Source organism: Lepisosteus oculatus, chromosome 11 (genome assembly GCF_040954835.1).
Source record: "Lepisosteus oculatus isolate fLepOcu1 chromosome 11, fLepOcu1.hap2, whole genome shotgun sequence".
Taxonomy (NCBI): domain Eukaryota; kingdom Metazoa; phylum Chordata; class Actinopteri; order Semionotiformes; family Lepisosteidae; genus Lepisosteus; species Lepisosteus oculatus.
The window spans coordinates 37,427,500-37,444,289 of record NC_090706.1 but is presented as its reverse complement, the minus strand read 5'-3'; the positions used below and the strand labels follow the sequence as shown (position 1 = coordinate 37,444,289).

At 39.9% G+C, this 16,790-nt stretch overlaps 1 protein-coding gene across 4 annotated transcripts in view; it reads right to left on the bottom strand.

Annotated features, from left to right (window-relative positions):
• The window catches only part of pdlim7 (PDZ and LIM domain 7), a 50,705-nt gene that overhangs the window by 15,157 nt on the left and 18,758 nt on the right, over nucleotides 1-16,790 (bottom strand). For 3 of the 4 annotated variants that reach the window (XM_015349895.2, XM_015349892.2, XM_015349893.2), the window contains exons 3-5: nucleotides 13,821-13,972; nucleotides 6,105-6,135; nucleotides 4,155-4,345 (exon numbers count right to left, since the gene is read on the bottom strand). In XM_015349895.2, coding sequence (XP_015205381.1) covers nucleotides 4,155-4,345; nucleotides 6,105-6,135; nucleotides 13,821-13,972 — 374 coding nt within the window. The remainder of the gene's footprint in view (nucleotides 1-4,154; nucleotides 4,346-6,104; nucleotides 6,136-13,820; nucleotides 13,973-16,790) is intronic. The other variant, XM_069196172.1, reaches the window with a different exon arrangement.

Genomic DNA, 16,790 nt, shown 5'->3' with positions numbered 1-16,790 from the left:
AAAGGAATCAGTTAGGATAAAGCATAGAAGAAGAGATTTATCATTTAAACACTTCAAGAAAATTGGCAGGAGGCAAATTGCTTTTTTAATGCGCATAAAAAAAAAAACCCAAACTCCATGCTACAAGCAACATGTCTTGACATTAGTGGCAGGCTTCAGCGCTTAATCCTCAATCCTATATAGACTGGACTAGCTTTTAATTTAAATTTGATACTGAGAAGCCGTCTCGTTTACCTGTAATCTCATTTTTGCCCGTATACAGCGATTTCAAAACTACCCGACTGCAATGTTATGAAAAACATGAACCCGTGAGCAAAAAAATTGCAGCGATAAAAAATTTGATTCACATTTTTTTTGACAGATGTCATAAGTGTGGCCTAGAGATGAGCTATTTTACATTCATTACATATTCTTTTTAGAAATGATCATGCAGTTGATATCTTGGTTGAGGGGAGAAAAATCTAATAAAAGGCACACAGGATGAATTGCAAGTCTGTGTACAGAAGAATAACTGGGAAGACTTGCAGGGCAGAACATTAGCTGAACACTCAATCATCCCATGAATAACTGTCTCCTCTCATTGCTTCAGTGACTCCAAACTCCTCCTGTAAATCCTTCTGAAATCGCCAAGTCACACGCAAGGGCATAATAAAACGCACATTTCTGTAAGACAGCATGTTGTGACAGTGCCAAAATTAAACTTGGAAAATCAGCTCTACCCAGGCAACCCCCTTGAAGGTACATAAACATGACACAAAGGCACCATCAAAAAGAAAAGAGGCTGATACGGTCTGTAGCGTTATACTTTTCTAGAAGTCAAATCCAAGTTTCGCTTTATAACTTGATTTCTTGGCCCCCATTTGGGACCTTAAGCAATTGGGACCTCTTGAAGCCCTCACAACTATTCCAGGAAGTTTTCTCTACACTGTGAAAATAAATCTTGAAACTCTCTTTCTCATAAGACTTGATTCACCAACAGAGAATTCTTGATTAGTCCCCCGGGACCACCTGCATAACGGTTACCAGCAACAACCGCAGTTTTACTGTATTTCCATTTTCATTTTCTGGATTCAGTATTTTGCAAAGGACCCTCCTTGCCAGTATTAAAAATCTTCTACACAAAAAAATAAAGGCAATACAGGAGAGCTTAGGCGTCTTCTGTTAGTTGGCCCTTTGGTTCAGTTGCTTCTTGCAGCCTGAATTCGTTTTTACTAAAGAGACTTTTCAGCCAGCCCCTGCCGATAAACCTCTAGGGCTACCTGAATTGTCACACTAGCCAGGTCTGCTACTGCCCTTGTCTATAACAATGCATCAGATGCATGTAAATCAGCAATCATGCCTCTTGCGATGTTATAATACACTGAAGAGGAGACCTGATTTGCAATGGATTTAACATCAAGGATCTACACTGGATCACATGAACAAAACACCCTAATACAGTGACCAGAGTTCCCTTTTGGACATATATATACACACTTCAATCTCATTAGCAGAGTTTAAAAGGGAAAAATAAATAAGGATACAGTACATTACCTGAAGCAGAGATCAATTATTTTTTACCAACTGCTTTATAATAAAATGAAAATTCCTTACATAGTAATAAGAGAAAACAGCTTCTTCGGTATATAAAAAATTGTGATTAAATGTACTTTATATCTTGTTCTTTAAATCTATTTAATCGAAAATGGGAGATGCTTTGCAGCATCCCTTGAAACATGTAACATTTGCTTTCAGAAATAATTTTATTAATGAGAGGCACCATATAGCCAACCATATGGTTTCATTTCTAAAAAGAAGGGATGAAAAGTCCCCTTTGTCTCAGAGGTGCGAGCTCCCTTTAACTCCAGTGGTTCAGGCACAGCAGCTGCATATTAAAGCACACTAAACTGGGGGACGTGTGAAACTTAAAAATCCTGCATGTAACCAGGCTGTCCAGACAGATTTAGCTCTGCAGAAAACTGCCCCGGTCTCTCCAAGTAAGGCTGGTGGGTAATACTGCACCCTTGGCTGCAGTAAAAGCTGCTTTGAGCACTCAGCGCATTTTGAGGGAAGGAGGGAAACTAAAAACGGCTTCAGGCATAGACAAGATCTGACCCTTTTAACCCATTACTGACCACAGCCTGAACAGAGAGTACGAGCGCACTGCCAACCTACCAGGGCAGCAGGGCGCTGTAACTTTAAGAGCTGCCCCAACTGTGGATCCCTTTACTTGTGTGCAATCATATGACGGCACAGTAGATAAAGGAGAACCGATCTTTTCAAAGTACAAATTCTATCTGCCAAGTACCGTGAACACATACAGACGGCCCCCACACCCTCTCCAAAAAAGTGCCCAATGACTAACGGGGACGAACAAGGGCAATCTGACCAAGCCCCCCTTGATTAACAAATAATCTTTACCACTAGAGTAACACTGCAAGAAATGATTGCACGACCACAAGGATTTGTTTCTGACAAAATAACAGGGGGAGTGTGGTGACTCTGTAGCTCAGAATCTGCGCCTGTTGCTGGAAGGTTACCGGTTCGTATCCCAGGGGCTGGCAGAGGAATTCTACTCCGTTGGGCCCCTGAGAAAAGCCCTTCACCCCAACTGCTCCAGGGGTGCCGTATAAATGGCTGGCCCTGCACTCTGACATCCAGCTTCTCTCCCTATCTGTGTGTCTCATGGAGAGCAAGTTGGGGTATGCGAAATTCAACAAATTGTATATGGCCAATAAAGTGATTTTATCTTATAATTACTAATTGTCAAAATAAATTCAATTTTTTTATACTTTTTCTAAAACAAAGTTTATTTTAGGTGCTGATCATTCATGACCATGGTACACTTGAGTGATTCAAACTGTTGCACTAAATTTCCTTTGATGGGGAACCTAAATCTATTGAATGCCCTGGTGAAACATTGAGAAAAAAAGAATACACCCACAAGGGATCAAGAGAACAATAGCTTAGCCATTGGCTTGCTGGAGGCTGGATTAAGTGAGCATGGCGTCGGTCACTTCCGGTCTGAGATGAGGTGCAAGACAGCTGGTGTGAGACCGAGGTCAGTCAGTCCAAGATTGACCACAATCTGGAAGATCAAGAGGTCATGACTCCTCTCCAAGGAGGGTGGAGAGGATGATGGTCTGGGCAGGAGTCCATCTTCTTCAGAACTCAACTCAGTGCTTGATAAAGACCTAACTGCAAGGCAATACATTGATCAACCTCAGGGACATCCCTTCCTGGGGGCTCAACCTGAGCAAGACCACACTCCAGCAGGACAACACCTGTAAGAACCACATGATCCCCATCGAACTTTCGTGGGATGGTTCTGGAGGACGACATGTGACACCTAGGGCTCAGAAACCAGTGAGCACAACCCAAGAGGAAAAGGACACAATCCCACACAACAGCATCCAACGCAAAATGCATCGCAGATGTACAGTCTGTATTGCTTCCAGCAGCGCCCACACACCCTGCTAGACACTTCACAGTAAACCTCCTGCTGATGACCAAAATATTCATCAGTGTAATTACTTTACTTATGTCACAGTGCAATACCATTTTAAATGAGCAGGCTATAAAAATAGTCATTTCCTTCAGAACTTTGTGAATGTGTTGCAGTGAAAAGTGACATTCTATATATTATGAAAGTTAAAAATGTATCTTCTTCGGACTACAAACCCAAGGTTCAGGCCTTTAAATCCAACCATTCACCATAGCATACACAATGATGGTCCACAGGTCATCAAATCACAATCAAGCAGTTTTTTTCCCCCTCTTTTCACAATGATAAAATTCACCCTTAACATCTATCCATACAGTATCTAAAAAATATTATGGAAGGCCTTATAAACCACTTGATGAAACATGTAAAAGTTCAATACCTATTTATGACATCTACACGTTTTCATTGGTCATAGAGGAACATACAACCCACTTTGAATTAATTCCATCAAATCACAAAAACCACATGTAAATAGTAGAAATAAACAAGAATACAAAACCCCAAAAAATTGGCAACCAAAATGCCGAATAGGCACCAGTCAGATGAAATTTCAGTTTTGCCCAACATGGCATTTCATACTTTCCCAGAAAACTACAAATGCTCTCCACATCTCCAGTTTTCAAGGCCATTCCGAAACAGCATTACTAGGTTGAGGTTTAAATTCACCTACCCATTGTGTTGCTGCAGCACGTTAGCTGGGGCATTAAATTTCGGCGCGGTGGGGACGTATGTCACTGGTTTCGTCACAGGCCCCAAGTTTGTATCGTCAGAGCCGGAGATGAACGGCCGAGGCATCTTGTTTAAAGACATGCTGGGAGCAAACGAGTACTTTGGCTGACTGGAGGCAGAAGCAAGCAACTCCTGAATAAAAACAAAACATACAGCAAAACCCACAATGCCATGCAGTTAGAGAATAATTATCTGGCAGTGTGTCCCAGATGCATAGACACCTGTTAAATTCACTCCTTTTTTGCTCACAGAGAGAAAAGAAGATTTTCTACACAGGCTATCTTTGTACCAAAGAATAATTATTGGAATGGTTGCAGATTGTTATGTATCTTAGCGTAAATTAAAGTATAGTTGTTTAACACTCAAAGCACGATAGAAAGATGTTTACATCCTAAAGATTTAAATATGATGGTGCTACTTTCAACAATCAAATATTTTGCAGGCTGCACAAATTATTGCATTCATGATCTCTGAAAAAAGGAGAGGGAGGTGCTAACAGCATAGAAGTTAGCAGGTGCAACAAAAAATTCTACTTTAATACTTCTGTGGATATTTACTGGAAAACCAATGTTTTGATTATTCAAAAATGCCTATTCTCAGACGTTCCACTTAGGGTGTGAAACCAGAACTGTACCTGCGATATTTCCCAGGTATCACAGGAAATCCAGAATGGGATTCTACTAGAGAGTCTACTAACACTTCTCCACCATAGGGACTAGGGCTGACCATCTCCAGCTCCTATTCATGTTACAATTCCCGGTGTGCAGTCACCATACTGTGGACATGCCTCTGTCCTGCAAATAGCTGAACTGGAATCAAACCAGATCAAGCACCTAGCATACTCGGAGCAGCCGTTGCACCTTCACGTGAACCACAGACTCGTTCCCAAGGAGTGCACAGAAAATTTCCGATTTTCAAATAATTACGAGACTGAAAATGAAAACAAGTAAAACAATGCAGCTTGTAGCAGAAAAGAGCCACAAGATGGCAGCCCTGCATACCTTTTGAAACTCCAATAGTTGCCATGGAAATTGGGAGAAGTTTCCTATTTTAATGGCTAAATGCATGCTTTATCACATCTCAGTCTTGACATTACATCCTGACCAGGAGTTCACTTTCCAACAGGTTTTACAGTGGTGTGTCATCTGGGACAGCCTGCACATTTAAGACACTCAGAACCATACTTCACATCACACAAGGACTAGTGGGATATCAATAGGATTAATATGATGGCACTAACAAATTATCCAGTCATCACACTTGCAGCTGAACAAATAGTGAATAACGCTTCAGCAAAATGAGGGATGCGTCAGAAAGGGAAGTAGCTTCATGCAAGCTCCAGTCTTGAGATTTTCACTGCTCAGATGCCACCATCTTAGGGTAGGATCACTGACAGTCCTGGCACAGGGTAAGTGTGAACAGGGCTTCCCAGTCATGTGGTGTTTCAACAGGACAATCCTGAGTTCATTTACCAAGTCGGAACATCAAGTATCAGAAAACGAAGCTAACTTTCCTCCTGTTGAGATTTTAATTGCTAATATTGAATCTAATAGCCCAGCTATCTCCAGTCATAACAAGGGCTTTGCTGGCTATTTCATATTGATGTTAATTCAAATTAAAATGTCATATTTTATAGTAAATACCGTTATAAACTCACAGGATATTTGCTGGGGTTTGGCATTACTAAATTTGAGTCTTGAAGAAGGATTGTTTTATTCTGAAATACTTTGCAGGTAGGGACTTACTGTATAAGCTACAGATGACCTTGGTTCCTTCACATCATTTTCACTGTAGTAATCTACATAATTGAGTGTATTTACAATTTAGGTGGCATCCACACATTATTCACACTTTGTTCACATACCACTAATGCAGTAAATATAAATCTTACCTTCTGTTCTGATCCAGCAGGGTGGAAAGCTCTGAAAGAAAAAATAATTTACGTTATCGTATACTGCAGACGCTAGTTTACTACCAAGGTTACCAAGCAAATAAATATTTTTAATGGCCTCCCTGATCTTCTTCTGACCTGAATACAATAACTGTTTAGAATTAGATCCTTTTTTATATATAGATATGTGTAACAGTGATATATTTAACAGTGCACTGAAATCCATTTTCCCCCAGTTGAAAATCATAAGTTAAGGCTATAATTATGGAAATTTAAAAGGGTTGTAAAGGTTTTACAGCTTTTTAGACAGGGTTGAAAAAATTCATGGAACTAAGAAAATTTGTTATTTATGTTGGCTTATGCGTTTTCCCTCAAGCAAAGAAGTAATTTTTTTTAACTTTGACCTTCCCAAAAATTACAAAAACATTGTATTATTTTCTAAAGGAAACGTTAAGGATTAGTCGGATTTCCGATGGGTGGTCGAGTTATAGGTTTCATTTAAATTCCATGTTCCAATATTTAAGACCTACTAAAATTATGATGGCACCAAATTTTAAGGCTCCAAAAGCATTTATAAAAAACATATTTCATGTCTACTGTAATAACTAATGATAAAACCCGTAAATCCAAAATGCAGACAGAAATGCCAACACGTTCTCTTGTTCAATGTGCTCTATAGTGTGGCTGCTTTCAGACTCCCGCACAAACATTTCCAACCAGGCGAGTAAATGATTCAGCTTAAACCAAACTAAATCAAGAGATAACCTGGTGTGAAAAACCATGACATGAGATGGAAACAAAATACCCAAGGACCAATGCAATTGACATGATACACAGTTTAATTTATATACATAGCAGCCTCTAAGGTTAGTGCGGAAATAGCAGCACTTTGTAACATGACCCCAGCCATCAGTGTGTTCAGAGCTGTTTGCAAATACCAGAGCATGTAACAAATGTAGCCTCCATTCACATTACCAGCGCTCCCACTGGGACATTAAATTGAATTGCATTTTACCTTCTGGCTTCGTAAAACATGATTACAAATGAGTAAATGGGGAAAAAAAAAACGTTCCATTAAATGAAGAAACAAATAACTAAAGAAAACTGCCGGCACAACAAAGCAGGGGGCTCAAGGAATGCTATAAGTATGATGTTTCTTCGATTGGACAACATTAATCAGAAACGGTCAGAAAGCATTAGTAATTTGGACAGATCAAGAACCACAAAGAATAAAATGCAAAGCATCCGGTATTTTGCTCCATAAGTCTACATACAAGTTTAGCTATTATAGTCATAAGACTATGTTGCCCCATATGAAATACATGTTTTCAAAAAAGCACAGAAAAAAAAAAAGAGTACATTCTGTAGATATCGTGGTACTCACTGATTGGCATCACAGACGGAACTGCAGATCAACATTTCCATATGCAAAATATATAAATTTGCCTAAACTGTAAGGATTATTTGCGTGCAATGTGTAGACAATCAAGAATCAGAATTTGATAAATAGAAAAATTACATTAACCCTGCCAAAACAAAACTTATTTCTTTCTGACCCACAGAAACTGTGAACTCTGAAACGGTTAGTGGCATGCTACAGTGAACTCATCTTCATTTTTCCAACCCATATGGTGACCCCTTCATTCTGGTCACCGATGACCAAGTAAGCAGCTGGTAACAATTTTTAAATTTCTTGATCTGTATTCAAGTAATACTCAACAACCACAGCAGAAAATATTTTCTGTGATGAACATCTTGAAGCAATTCGAATGCACACGTACAGGGATCATTCAGAAGAAACATTCGATAGCTATGGTAGGAAGCCAAAGCTTTCGGGGCTTGTCAGACAGTCGGAGAAGGTCACAAACAAAACAGCATCTAGGTCAGGGTGGAGATATCGCTACACCATGTTCTGAAGTCAGGGCTGCAGAGAGAGGCTTGTATAAATCAAATTAGTGTAATGGAACAAACAGGATTAAAGCCATCTTGCAAGCATGAGGTGTGTGTGTGTGTGTGTGGAGGAGTTAACTTATTAAATATGGAAAACACAGGAACAGTTCTGCATGGTGACCTAAAGCAAAACCCACCAGAAAATCAAGATACAAGCTACGCAAAAAAAAACATCCCAAAACTGGGCTGTTAAGGTCCCCATGATCTGTAACCTGAATTGTTCTTGGTTAAATGTTCGGATTTTTTCTTCCCCACATTTGAGAGTTAAAGAAAATGCAGCACTTATCCTTTGCAGTTTTAGCACCCTCACATTTGTGCAGCACACTCCGGCAGAACAAGAAATGAACTGAATTAACCGGCATAATACAAAAAAAGTCAATAAATATTTCGACTTGTTCTCCTGCTCTGTATAAAAGCTACTGAGCTTTTATACAGCTCAGTTCAAATTCCATTTTTTCTTTCAGATTTCATTTAAGGAAAATGGTGCTTGAATGTATCATAAGCCACTAAGCCTTTGCATTCTTAAACTAACAGAAAAAAGCACGTCTGGATGGCAGTTTTCTGTACAAACCCAGCTTGTGAACCCTGTGATAGGCCATTCCTTCCTGTATCACTCGTCATGATGGTTGGAATGGTTGTTATCTTGCGGGGGTGTTGCGGCCACTCGAGTTATCAGTCCAAACCTAGTTCCCCATGTGCCCAATTTGACAGCTAAGCAAGACTCCAACACTATGCATATGGTAGCCAGCGGGTTATAAACAGGAAACAGACAACGGGCTATTCTTCCTGCAACAAGCTGAAATAACTCTCTAGTTATCTCCCTTCACAATGCTGAGAGGTTAATATCTACATGTGTCGACAATAAGACAGGGAAATGCACTGTGGTAGCAGGGCCACAGTCCTGCAAGTCAAGGCTAGAAGTACAGTTCAGCAACAGAAACCCTGATGTGCTCAAGTGACTATTTCTACAAGAGGAGATAATGGAAAGGTAAAAAGTACAGAGAAACGAGATGAAAGAGTGTTGTTCTACGACAATTTATCAATGCTTTCTAAAGCCAATGAAAACCAAGAATGGGCTTTTAACGAAGGAGAAGAGAAACAGAAGGGGTCTGAATGCTCTGAAAAACTTAAAAGTCTATACAGTATACGCACACAGTTAGGGAGGCAGAATAATAGAGCTGTAAATTGTAAAAGAAGGAACAAAACTCCAGATGAAAACAGGTAATAACAGGTCTTGTTGCAGGTCTGCAAGAGTGTAAACAGAGGGCTGTAAATTTAAGAATGAAGACAAATACAGGGGTAGCACCCAGACTCTACAGTCAAAAGGAACAGATGGGAAAACCACAAGCAAAGGCAATATTTCAGAATATTCACAAATATTTTACAGATGGTATTAAATGTTATCCAAAACTATTGCAATAACTTCTGATGCCATTTTTTGTTCAATCTAAAAATAAAGTACACCATTAGTAATGTACAGCCATTAAAGTGAATACAGGTATATTTCTTCTAATAAAGCCTAAGTTTTACGCCAAAGGTTGTTGCCCTTAGCCTTGCATTTTGCTATTCAAGTACCAATTGAGTTTTCAGAAGTCCTATTTAGAAAACAGAAGATATCTTCTCAAATCACCCTATCCATAATCAGGCAACAGCTCAATTTCTACTGTCGGCAAGAAATCAAAATAATTTGAGAGAACTGTATAGTAGTAGGTCTTTTATACTGTATATTAATTTTGATGGATGAAATAAGTTTTGATTCATAAATCACACTACATTAGCGGGACTGAGTATTTTCCTCCTCATGAAAATCGCCTATTTGAAGATAAGGAAGAAGGCTTTCGACAAGCATTTGCTTATTACTTCCTCTTTAAGAAACCAAGGAGGTAAGAAAAAACACACGACTCTGCTAATTTCAAAAGCATCTCACTGTCATCACAAAGATCTTTGCCAGCAATCAAACATTCAATCAGAAAAGGAATACTGTAACTTCAAAATATATAGCATGCTTTTCATGAGGCATGGCATTTTCATTTTTATGAGAATTGTGCTGTACTTGGCCTACGAAGACAGAAATATGAGACTGTTCTACCTACATCAGGAAAGACCATGCTACAGTCCGAACAGTATGTCGCTTTTTGTTATATAGACCGCTGGCAAAAAAATCAGGGTTTTGATGACTGAACCTAAGTGACAGTTACAGTTACTGAAACGCAGTTGGAATGAAGGGTAAAACGAAGGTTAGAAAAGAAACGTTAAGACTTTTATTAAGAGGCTATTAAAGCCGGAGTTGAGAAAGCCAGACCCATCTGGAGAAGACTTGTACGGATTCATTTTTCATTTCTTCTGTAAAAGCTTGGTTATCCTCCAGAATAAGCTATCCTGCCAAAAATAATAACCCTATTCCATCTTTAAGAAGCAATTACTCATGATTACCCTCAGGAAGGTCACAAATATAAAAATGAAGCAATTTGCTTATGTAGGAATGGACTGTGGAAAAACGCCAACAAGTGTAAGGACAATAGAGGAAAGACACATGAAAGCATTTGGGATGCTGCAGGAAATGTCCCTGGAGGAAATTATAAAGTGCTGGGTTTTCCTGAAAAAGCCTTCAATTCTCCTAAAGACACAGCACTCTTGAGATCTCTGGTGCTGAAGTCAACATTCTATAAAACCACCAGAATCCTGCCTCCATCCCAAAAAAACAGAAAGAGCTTTATTTTTCCCCACAAGCATCATGTTCATCTTATGGGAGCATGTAAAATGCAACTCTTGAGAAACCCTGAAGTTTAAGGGAAGCCAGGAGAAGAAATGATGTCCTGAACATATCAGCAATGTCCCAGGCCTCCTGTCTAAAACACATCAAATTGTTCAAACTCGCAGGACCATTATGGTTTGTCAGCCTCTCCTAACTCCCCATTGGTACTGCCTCTGTACCATGTCTGCCCTATAACCAGAACTAGTCACAGGGGAGAGAGAGGCACTAAAGGGATGCAAATGCATGGAGAACATGTGCCCCTAAGTCTGACACGAACCCAAGGCCAGAATCGAACCCAGGACTCAAGGGCAGTGAAGCACTAGCATTATCCACCATATTACAGCATTAACACAAGTTTTCCGAGGGTCAGTTTTTTTTTTTTTTTTTTTTTTTTACACTGTTGTGTCTCGGTGCCACAGACAATTCTTTTGCAAGCAGGCGTCTTGTACAAACAAATTAGGCTTGAACTGAAGAGTGATGAGTGGCTTGTTTAGTTTCCTTCCCCACCTCCGAGCAGATAACCCCTGCCCATTCAAATGCTCAGCTTTAGGAAGAATATGGAAGAAGTTCATAAAAAGAAAACTCTTGCTCCCCAATCCATTCCAAAAACGTAAAGTATCCTCTTGACTTTAAAAGAAGAGGCAAGCCTTCATTTCATCCATTTGAAGTACTGCTCTTAAGATTTCACTGCCAGTAACCCAACAGGAATTCAACTCAATTACATTGCAACTCACTCCTATTCTGAGTATTCTAAGAAGTCAAGTGCTGGCTAAAACCTATCCAAGATCTACTGGAATCTACTGTTCAGAGTATCTGTCCTAATTTATGTTGTGGCTGCCTGATAACCCATTGAGATGGACCTTCCCATCATTAAGCCACTTATCAGAATAGCTACAAATACACAATAATTGCTTAAATGCATCATTACAGTGGAATATCGACAGCTCCAGAAGTGAGTGAGTATTTTATTTCCCTGGCATTTCAGATTTTATCTCTAAAAAAAAAATTAACAAAATCTACCCAAAACTGGACTGTAGGACTGTAAAATAATACCTGCATCCACTCACTATTGGCGACAGCCACTCATTAAGTTAATCTGGAGGAGCCTACAGTGTGTGCAAGGTCCAAGGCAGGACCAGGAACACAACTGCTTTCTAACCAGACGGACCTTTGATGCTCTACCAACAGAGACTGGAACAATTTAAAAACAAACTGTCTAACCTACAGGGCAAATCTTTGGGATATGGGAGGAAAGTACAAATTATCCACAAAAGCCACAAAAAACTCCATACAGACAGAAGCCTGAGGCTCAGATCGAATCCAGGGCCCTAAAGCAGGGATGTAGCTGCACTAATTGGCATACCGCCGATTGTTAGCCATATCCCTTCTGTCTGATGTCCATTGCATCCACAGGTCCAGCACAATCAGTAAATTAGAATCAACAAAAGATGGAAAGAGTCAGCACTAGCAATGCATGAGCTGTAACAAAACTCCTAAATGAGGTAAGGAGATTGTCGAGACACCCCTGTCAATTTCGCAATTCTTACTGAAAACACTCTCAGATGGATTATGACTCGATCAGATTACATCACATTTTTCTTGAATCCCAAGAAAACAGGACTGCACTACAGTGTTGTTCTTCCAGCCAGCCACATGAGAATGCACCACTCAGAACTCTATAAATACTTTAAGTGAAAGATTTAAAGTAAACTGCGCCATAAAGCAAATCAGGAAAGATCAATATTTCAAGCTGCGCTGGCAGGGAAGCACCACCTTGACTACAGCATGGTATTCGCTTTCATCTGTCTTTATAAAGGTCTGCTGGCTGTACAAATTTAAAAGCTGTCAAAGATACAAACAGACTTGTAAAATAATTCCTTCATAAACTATGAGGCTGTCACAAGCTTGCAGGTAAGGAAACATTTATATAGGCATTTACTGAGGGAAATTTTACAGGTATGCAAGGATAATAGGATACATGTCAAGGGATCAAGAAAGGAAACTCAGTAAAACTTGAGTTTCTCTAAACAGCAAAAATAAGAAAAACTGAATCCAAAGTGAATGCCATTATATTGAATCGATTTTCTCCCTTCTTGTATTTACACACACATACCTCTATTTCTATATTATTGTGGGACCTTCCCACTCCCCTTAATTCCATTTTATTTACTCTTCCCGACGGAATAAAACGGAACTCCATACAGGGTGCAAATCGAATCAAAATTAAAAAAGTGCTTCTAGTTACAGGAGATGATGCAGTGTGGTTGATAAAAAGGTCATTTAAATAGTGGAGAGGTTGCAGGTTTTTAAGTTCGTATCTGGGTGGGACCAGATTTGGAAATGTCAGCCCCGCATTGATCATAATACAGTCCCCAAAGCACCACTACACACAAATGCAAATTACTGTTTCATTATTAAGATCGTAAACCACAATATATTGTTGTACTAGGGCAGGATTTTTAACAGACTTCTGAACTGAAAGACAATAAGGCTTTAGAATCATCTCATGTGGCCACATTTTTAACCTTGAAGACTGGGGGCAAAGAGTCTCAGTGAGGTATTACAAAGAATTTGGGGTAACAAACGTTTTCATGTTAGACCACAGGGCATGCCTTTCTCCCTACTCCGTTCATACGAGAAAGGGCTTCCTTCAGGAGCCTGCCTGCTAACAAAGCCCATATGGGACAGTTGAAATAACTGTCCATCCCCCTCAAATAGTTTTTGTTATAGATGTCTAGTCTTGCCAAAACGAAAGCCAGCAAATTAAACCCCCAGCAGTTTCTACATTTCTCATTTCTGGCTCAAATGTGATGTTATGTGAGTCAAAGAAATGTTACCATTCAATTCCCCAAACTTACAGTCCCATTCATCCATCTGCCCGTCCGCAGTGCCCATCTCCCAAGAAGCTCTAACCTCTTTTTTTATACTAAAGGATTTTAGACTTATGACCCTGCATGCCAGACGAGAGGAGAGTTGAGAGGAGGGCGACGCGAAGCCGTTGAATCCAGTACCTGCTCAGAGAAAGCGTGAGAGTGTCCCCAGCAGCTCTGATCTTGTTCTGCGCCTCCACATGGGTCATTTCCTCAGCGTTGGCGTGGTCAATGGAAACCACCCAGTCTCCGGGCCCGACGCCTGCCTGGGCAGCCTTCCCCCCAGGAGTCAGCTGTCAAACAAAACAAAGAGCTTGTGAGGAGCCCGCGTGCACATGGGACCCTTCCAACAGGTTCCAACTCCCCTTACTGCTTGACGGTTTACTTTTCTTCTGGGAGACAATTCCAGCACCTGCTTAAAGGGGAACTGCAACGCTATGTTATATTTTGGGGTTAGAAAGAATCAGCGCCGATGAGTGCATTTCCAACCCCAACGAAAGTAGAAGTACACAGGAATGTGTAAAACCTCCAATTTAAATCACAAAATGGACAGAATTTCCAGATTCCACAGAGACACTCTCCGATTCAGAACAAGGCAACCAAACATCCGGTGATATTTACATTAGTCATTACAGTGACTAGTGAGCAGGAAGGGCCACATCAATTTATGCAAACTCTCGCTCTCGTCCGTAGTGAGACCGGAGGTTTGCGACAGCATGGTGACCATACAGTACTTTCACAATTTTTACAAAATTGGAATTAAATTGGGACTGCAGTTCCCGTTTAAGATGGCTGCTTCTCAATCCAGTTCTTATAAGGTACATTATAGCAGGCGTTCTAGGTCTCTGAATAAAATCCCTGTTACTGATATTCTACCCAAGAGCCCAGATACTTTACAACAATTGCTCCAGGCCACTCTACCATAAAATGGGTAGCAGCAATTAACTGAATCAGGTTCACTTTTCTCAAAAAGTCTTAAGGTACTGGCAAATTTGAAGACCCAGATAACATTCTGGACCTGGAATGGGAGCGTTTGAATGTCAAACCGGCAAAATTATTGCACTAGTTATATTAAGAACTTGATACAATAAAAATTAAGAAAGAGCTTATTAGGAGTGACAGAGCTGGAAGGAGCCCTTACAGAAAAAAAGCTTGCCACCTTCGTTTTACTGAATTTTATCCCTCAAGCAATTTTTACCACTGTTGAAAAGGCTTTCCACCACCTAATTTAACATGTACAGGATGCAAAAGTATCGCTGCCTCCCCAAAAAGATGGAATTCTTTAATTTTCCACAAATAACTCTGAATACAGAATAGACACTAAATATCTGAATCAAGCACTGCATGATATACTTGTATTTATGGCCTCATTTCTCTAAAACGGCTCTTGCAGACGTATTCGGCCAAGACTGCCCACTTTGTTCATTTCAATATAGCAGGATGTGGTGCATATGGCGAACCCATAAATCACTTAATTTAATTCACATTTTACCTCAGACTTAAATCCATATGATACAGTGATGTCTTGGCTTGGATTAGCTTCAATAATCTCTCACCTGATGCCATTTCCCACTGTCCTCCAGACAGCCAGCCACCTCCAAACCAAGTTACTGTAATCTGAACAATTGCTCGGTTTTACAGAACTCTGTGTCATCTTTTAACAGACCATTACTGCTGGCTGTGTTTTTGGAGATGTCTTTCCAGTCAGTGGTTTTGAAAACAAATTGCTTTTGGTGTCGTTTCTGCTCTACAGCACGAGGCAGATGCCCTGTGGCATTCGTTTGCTCCCTGGCAGGTGTATGAAGACAAAGTACCTCACTGCTGACGCTAAATGAAAGTGCCATTATTTCCCCATTAATGCTGTCCTCTGCTCAGGTCACTTCCAACACTGGTGTGCGCTACCTTTCGTGCTGTCTACAGACCAGGGCAAAAAAAAAAAAAACAAAAAAAAAATTCAGATCAGGTGTTTTTAAGACCGGCAGATCAGAGAATCAAAACATGCTTTTGGGAAACCCTCTCAGGAGAAAATGAAAATGCACAGCAACAATGAAACATGAAAACATGATTTATAAAAAGAGAATAAATGAGGAGAAGCTATTTGGTTGACATTTGTTGCAACAAGTGACCTTCATCCCTTTTCTTGTGATACTGTATGCATCATTTTCATTTTTGAATGGGTTACCCGTTTACACAGCGAGCTGAACGTTAAGGCCTGAATTGCTGACACCTCACCCCATTCCAATCCAACTGGGATGGTCAGCTTAACGGTCAGGCATAATAACATGAATGGCTTCTTAGTAGCCAAACGCATGTTTGGTACAGTATTAAGTGTTGTACTTGATAAATACAAATTCATAGACTATTACAGTAAAAACACCCAAGCATATTACAAGCAGTAAAAGAGGTCTTTTTTAATTACATCTCACCTAAACTTCAGAGTCGGCAGGTGATAACTTATTTGAATCTAAAAAAAAAACTCCAGATGGTTAATTATAATCTTCGCCTTTCACTAACACAGAGCCTGGCTGTGCTCCCCCCCCCAGTCTGAAGATGTCAATACGTGCTCACAAAGGTTTAATAAACTTCCATTGGAAGCCCAAGAGACCACCGATGTGTGTCAAAAACTCCAATATCCTTAAAACACTGGAGTTTCAAACAGCCTGCTATGTATTCCAGCATCTGGTCTGCAAACCGTAGAGTTTGATTAATGCAAAGTAAATCCACTCATCTGACTTATCAATATGTTTCAGACCTGGCTTGCTTCCAGACATCCACAATGTAATTTTCTACATATTTAATTTAGGTTTAGAAAAAGGAGAAACTGGCCCGGTCTTCAAATAAATTTGCCATGTTTTTTTTACAGGAAAACAAAGCCAAAACCCTTTGAAAAAAATGCATGTACATGTTTAAAATAACAGAAAATTCTATTTAATTATTCCTTAAATATACACCTATATATATCATATAATACACAATACACAATTCAGTTGGACACCACTATGTGGTTTTCAGATAAGTGCAGTTGTGCGTCGTACTATTAACAGCCCCTCAGGACTGGTTCAATGTACTGAGATAAAGAGAGCCTGTCAGTTCTGTAATCCTGAAATATAA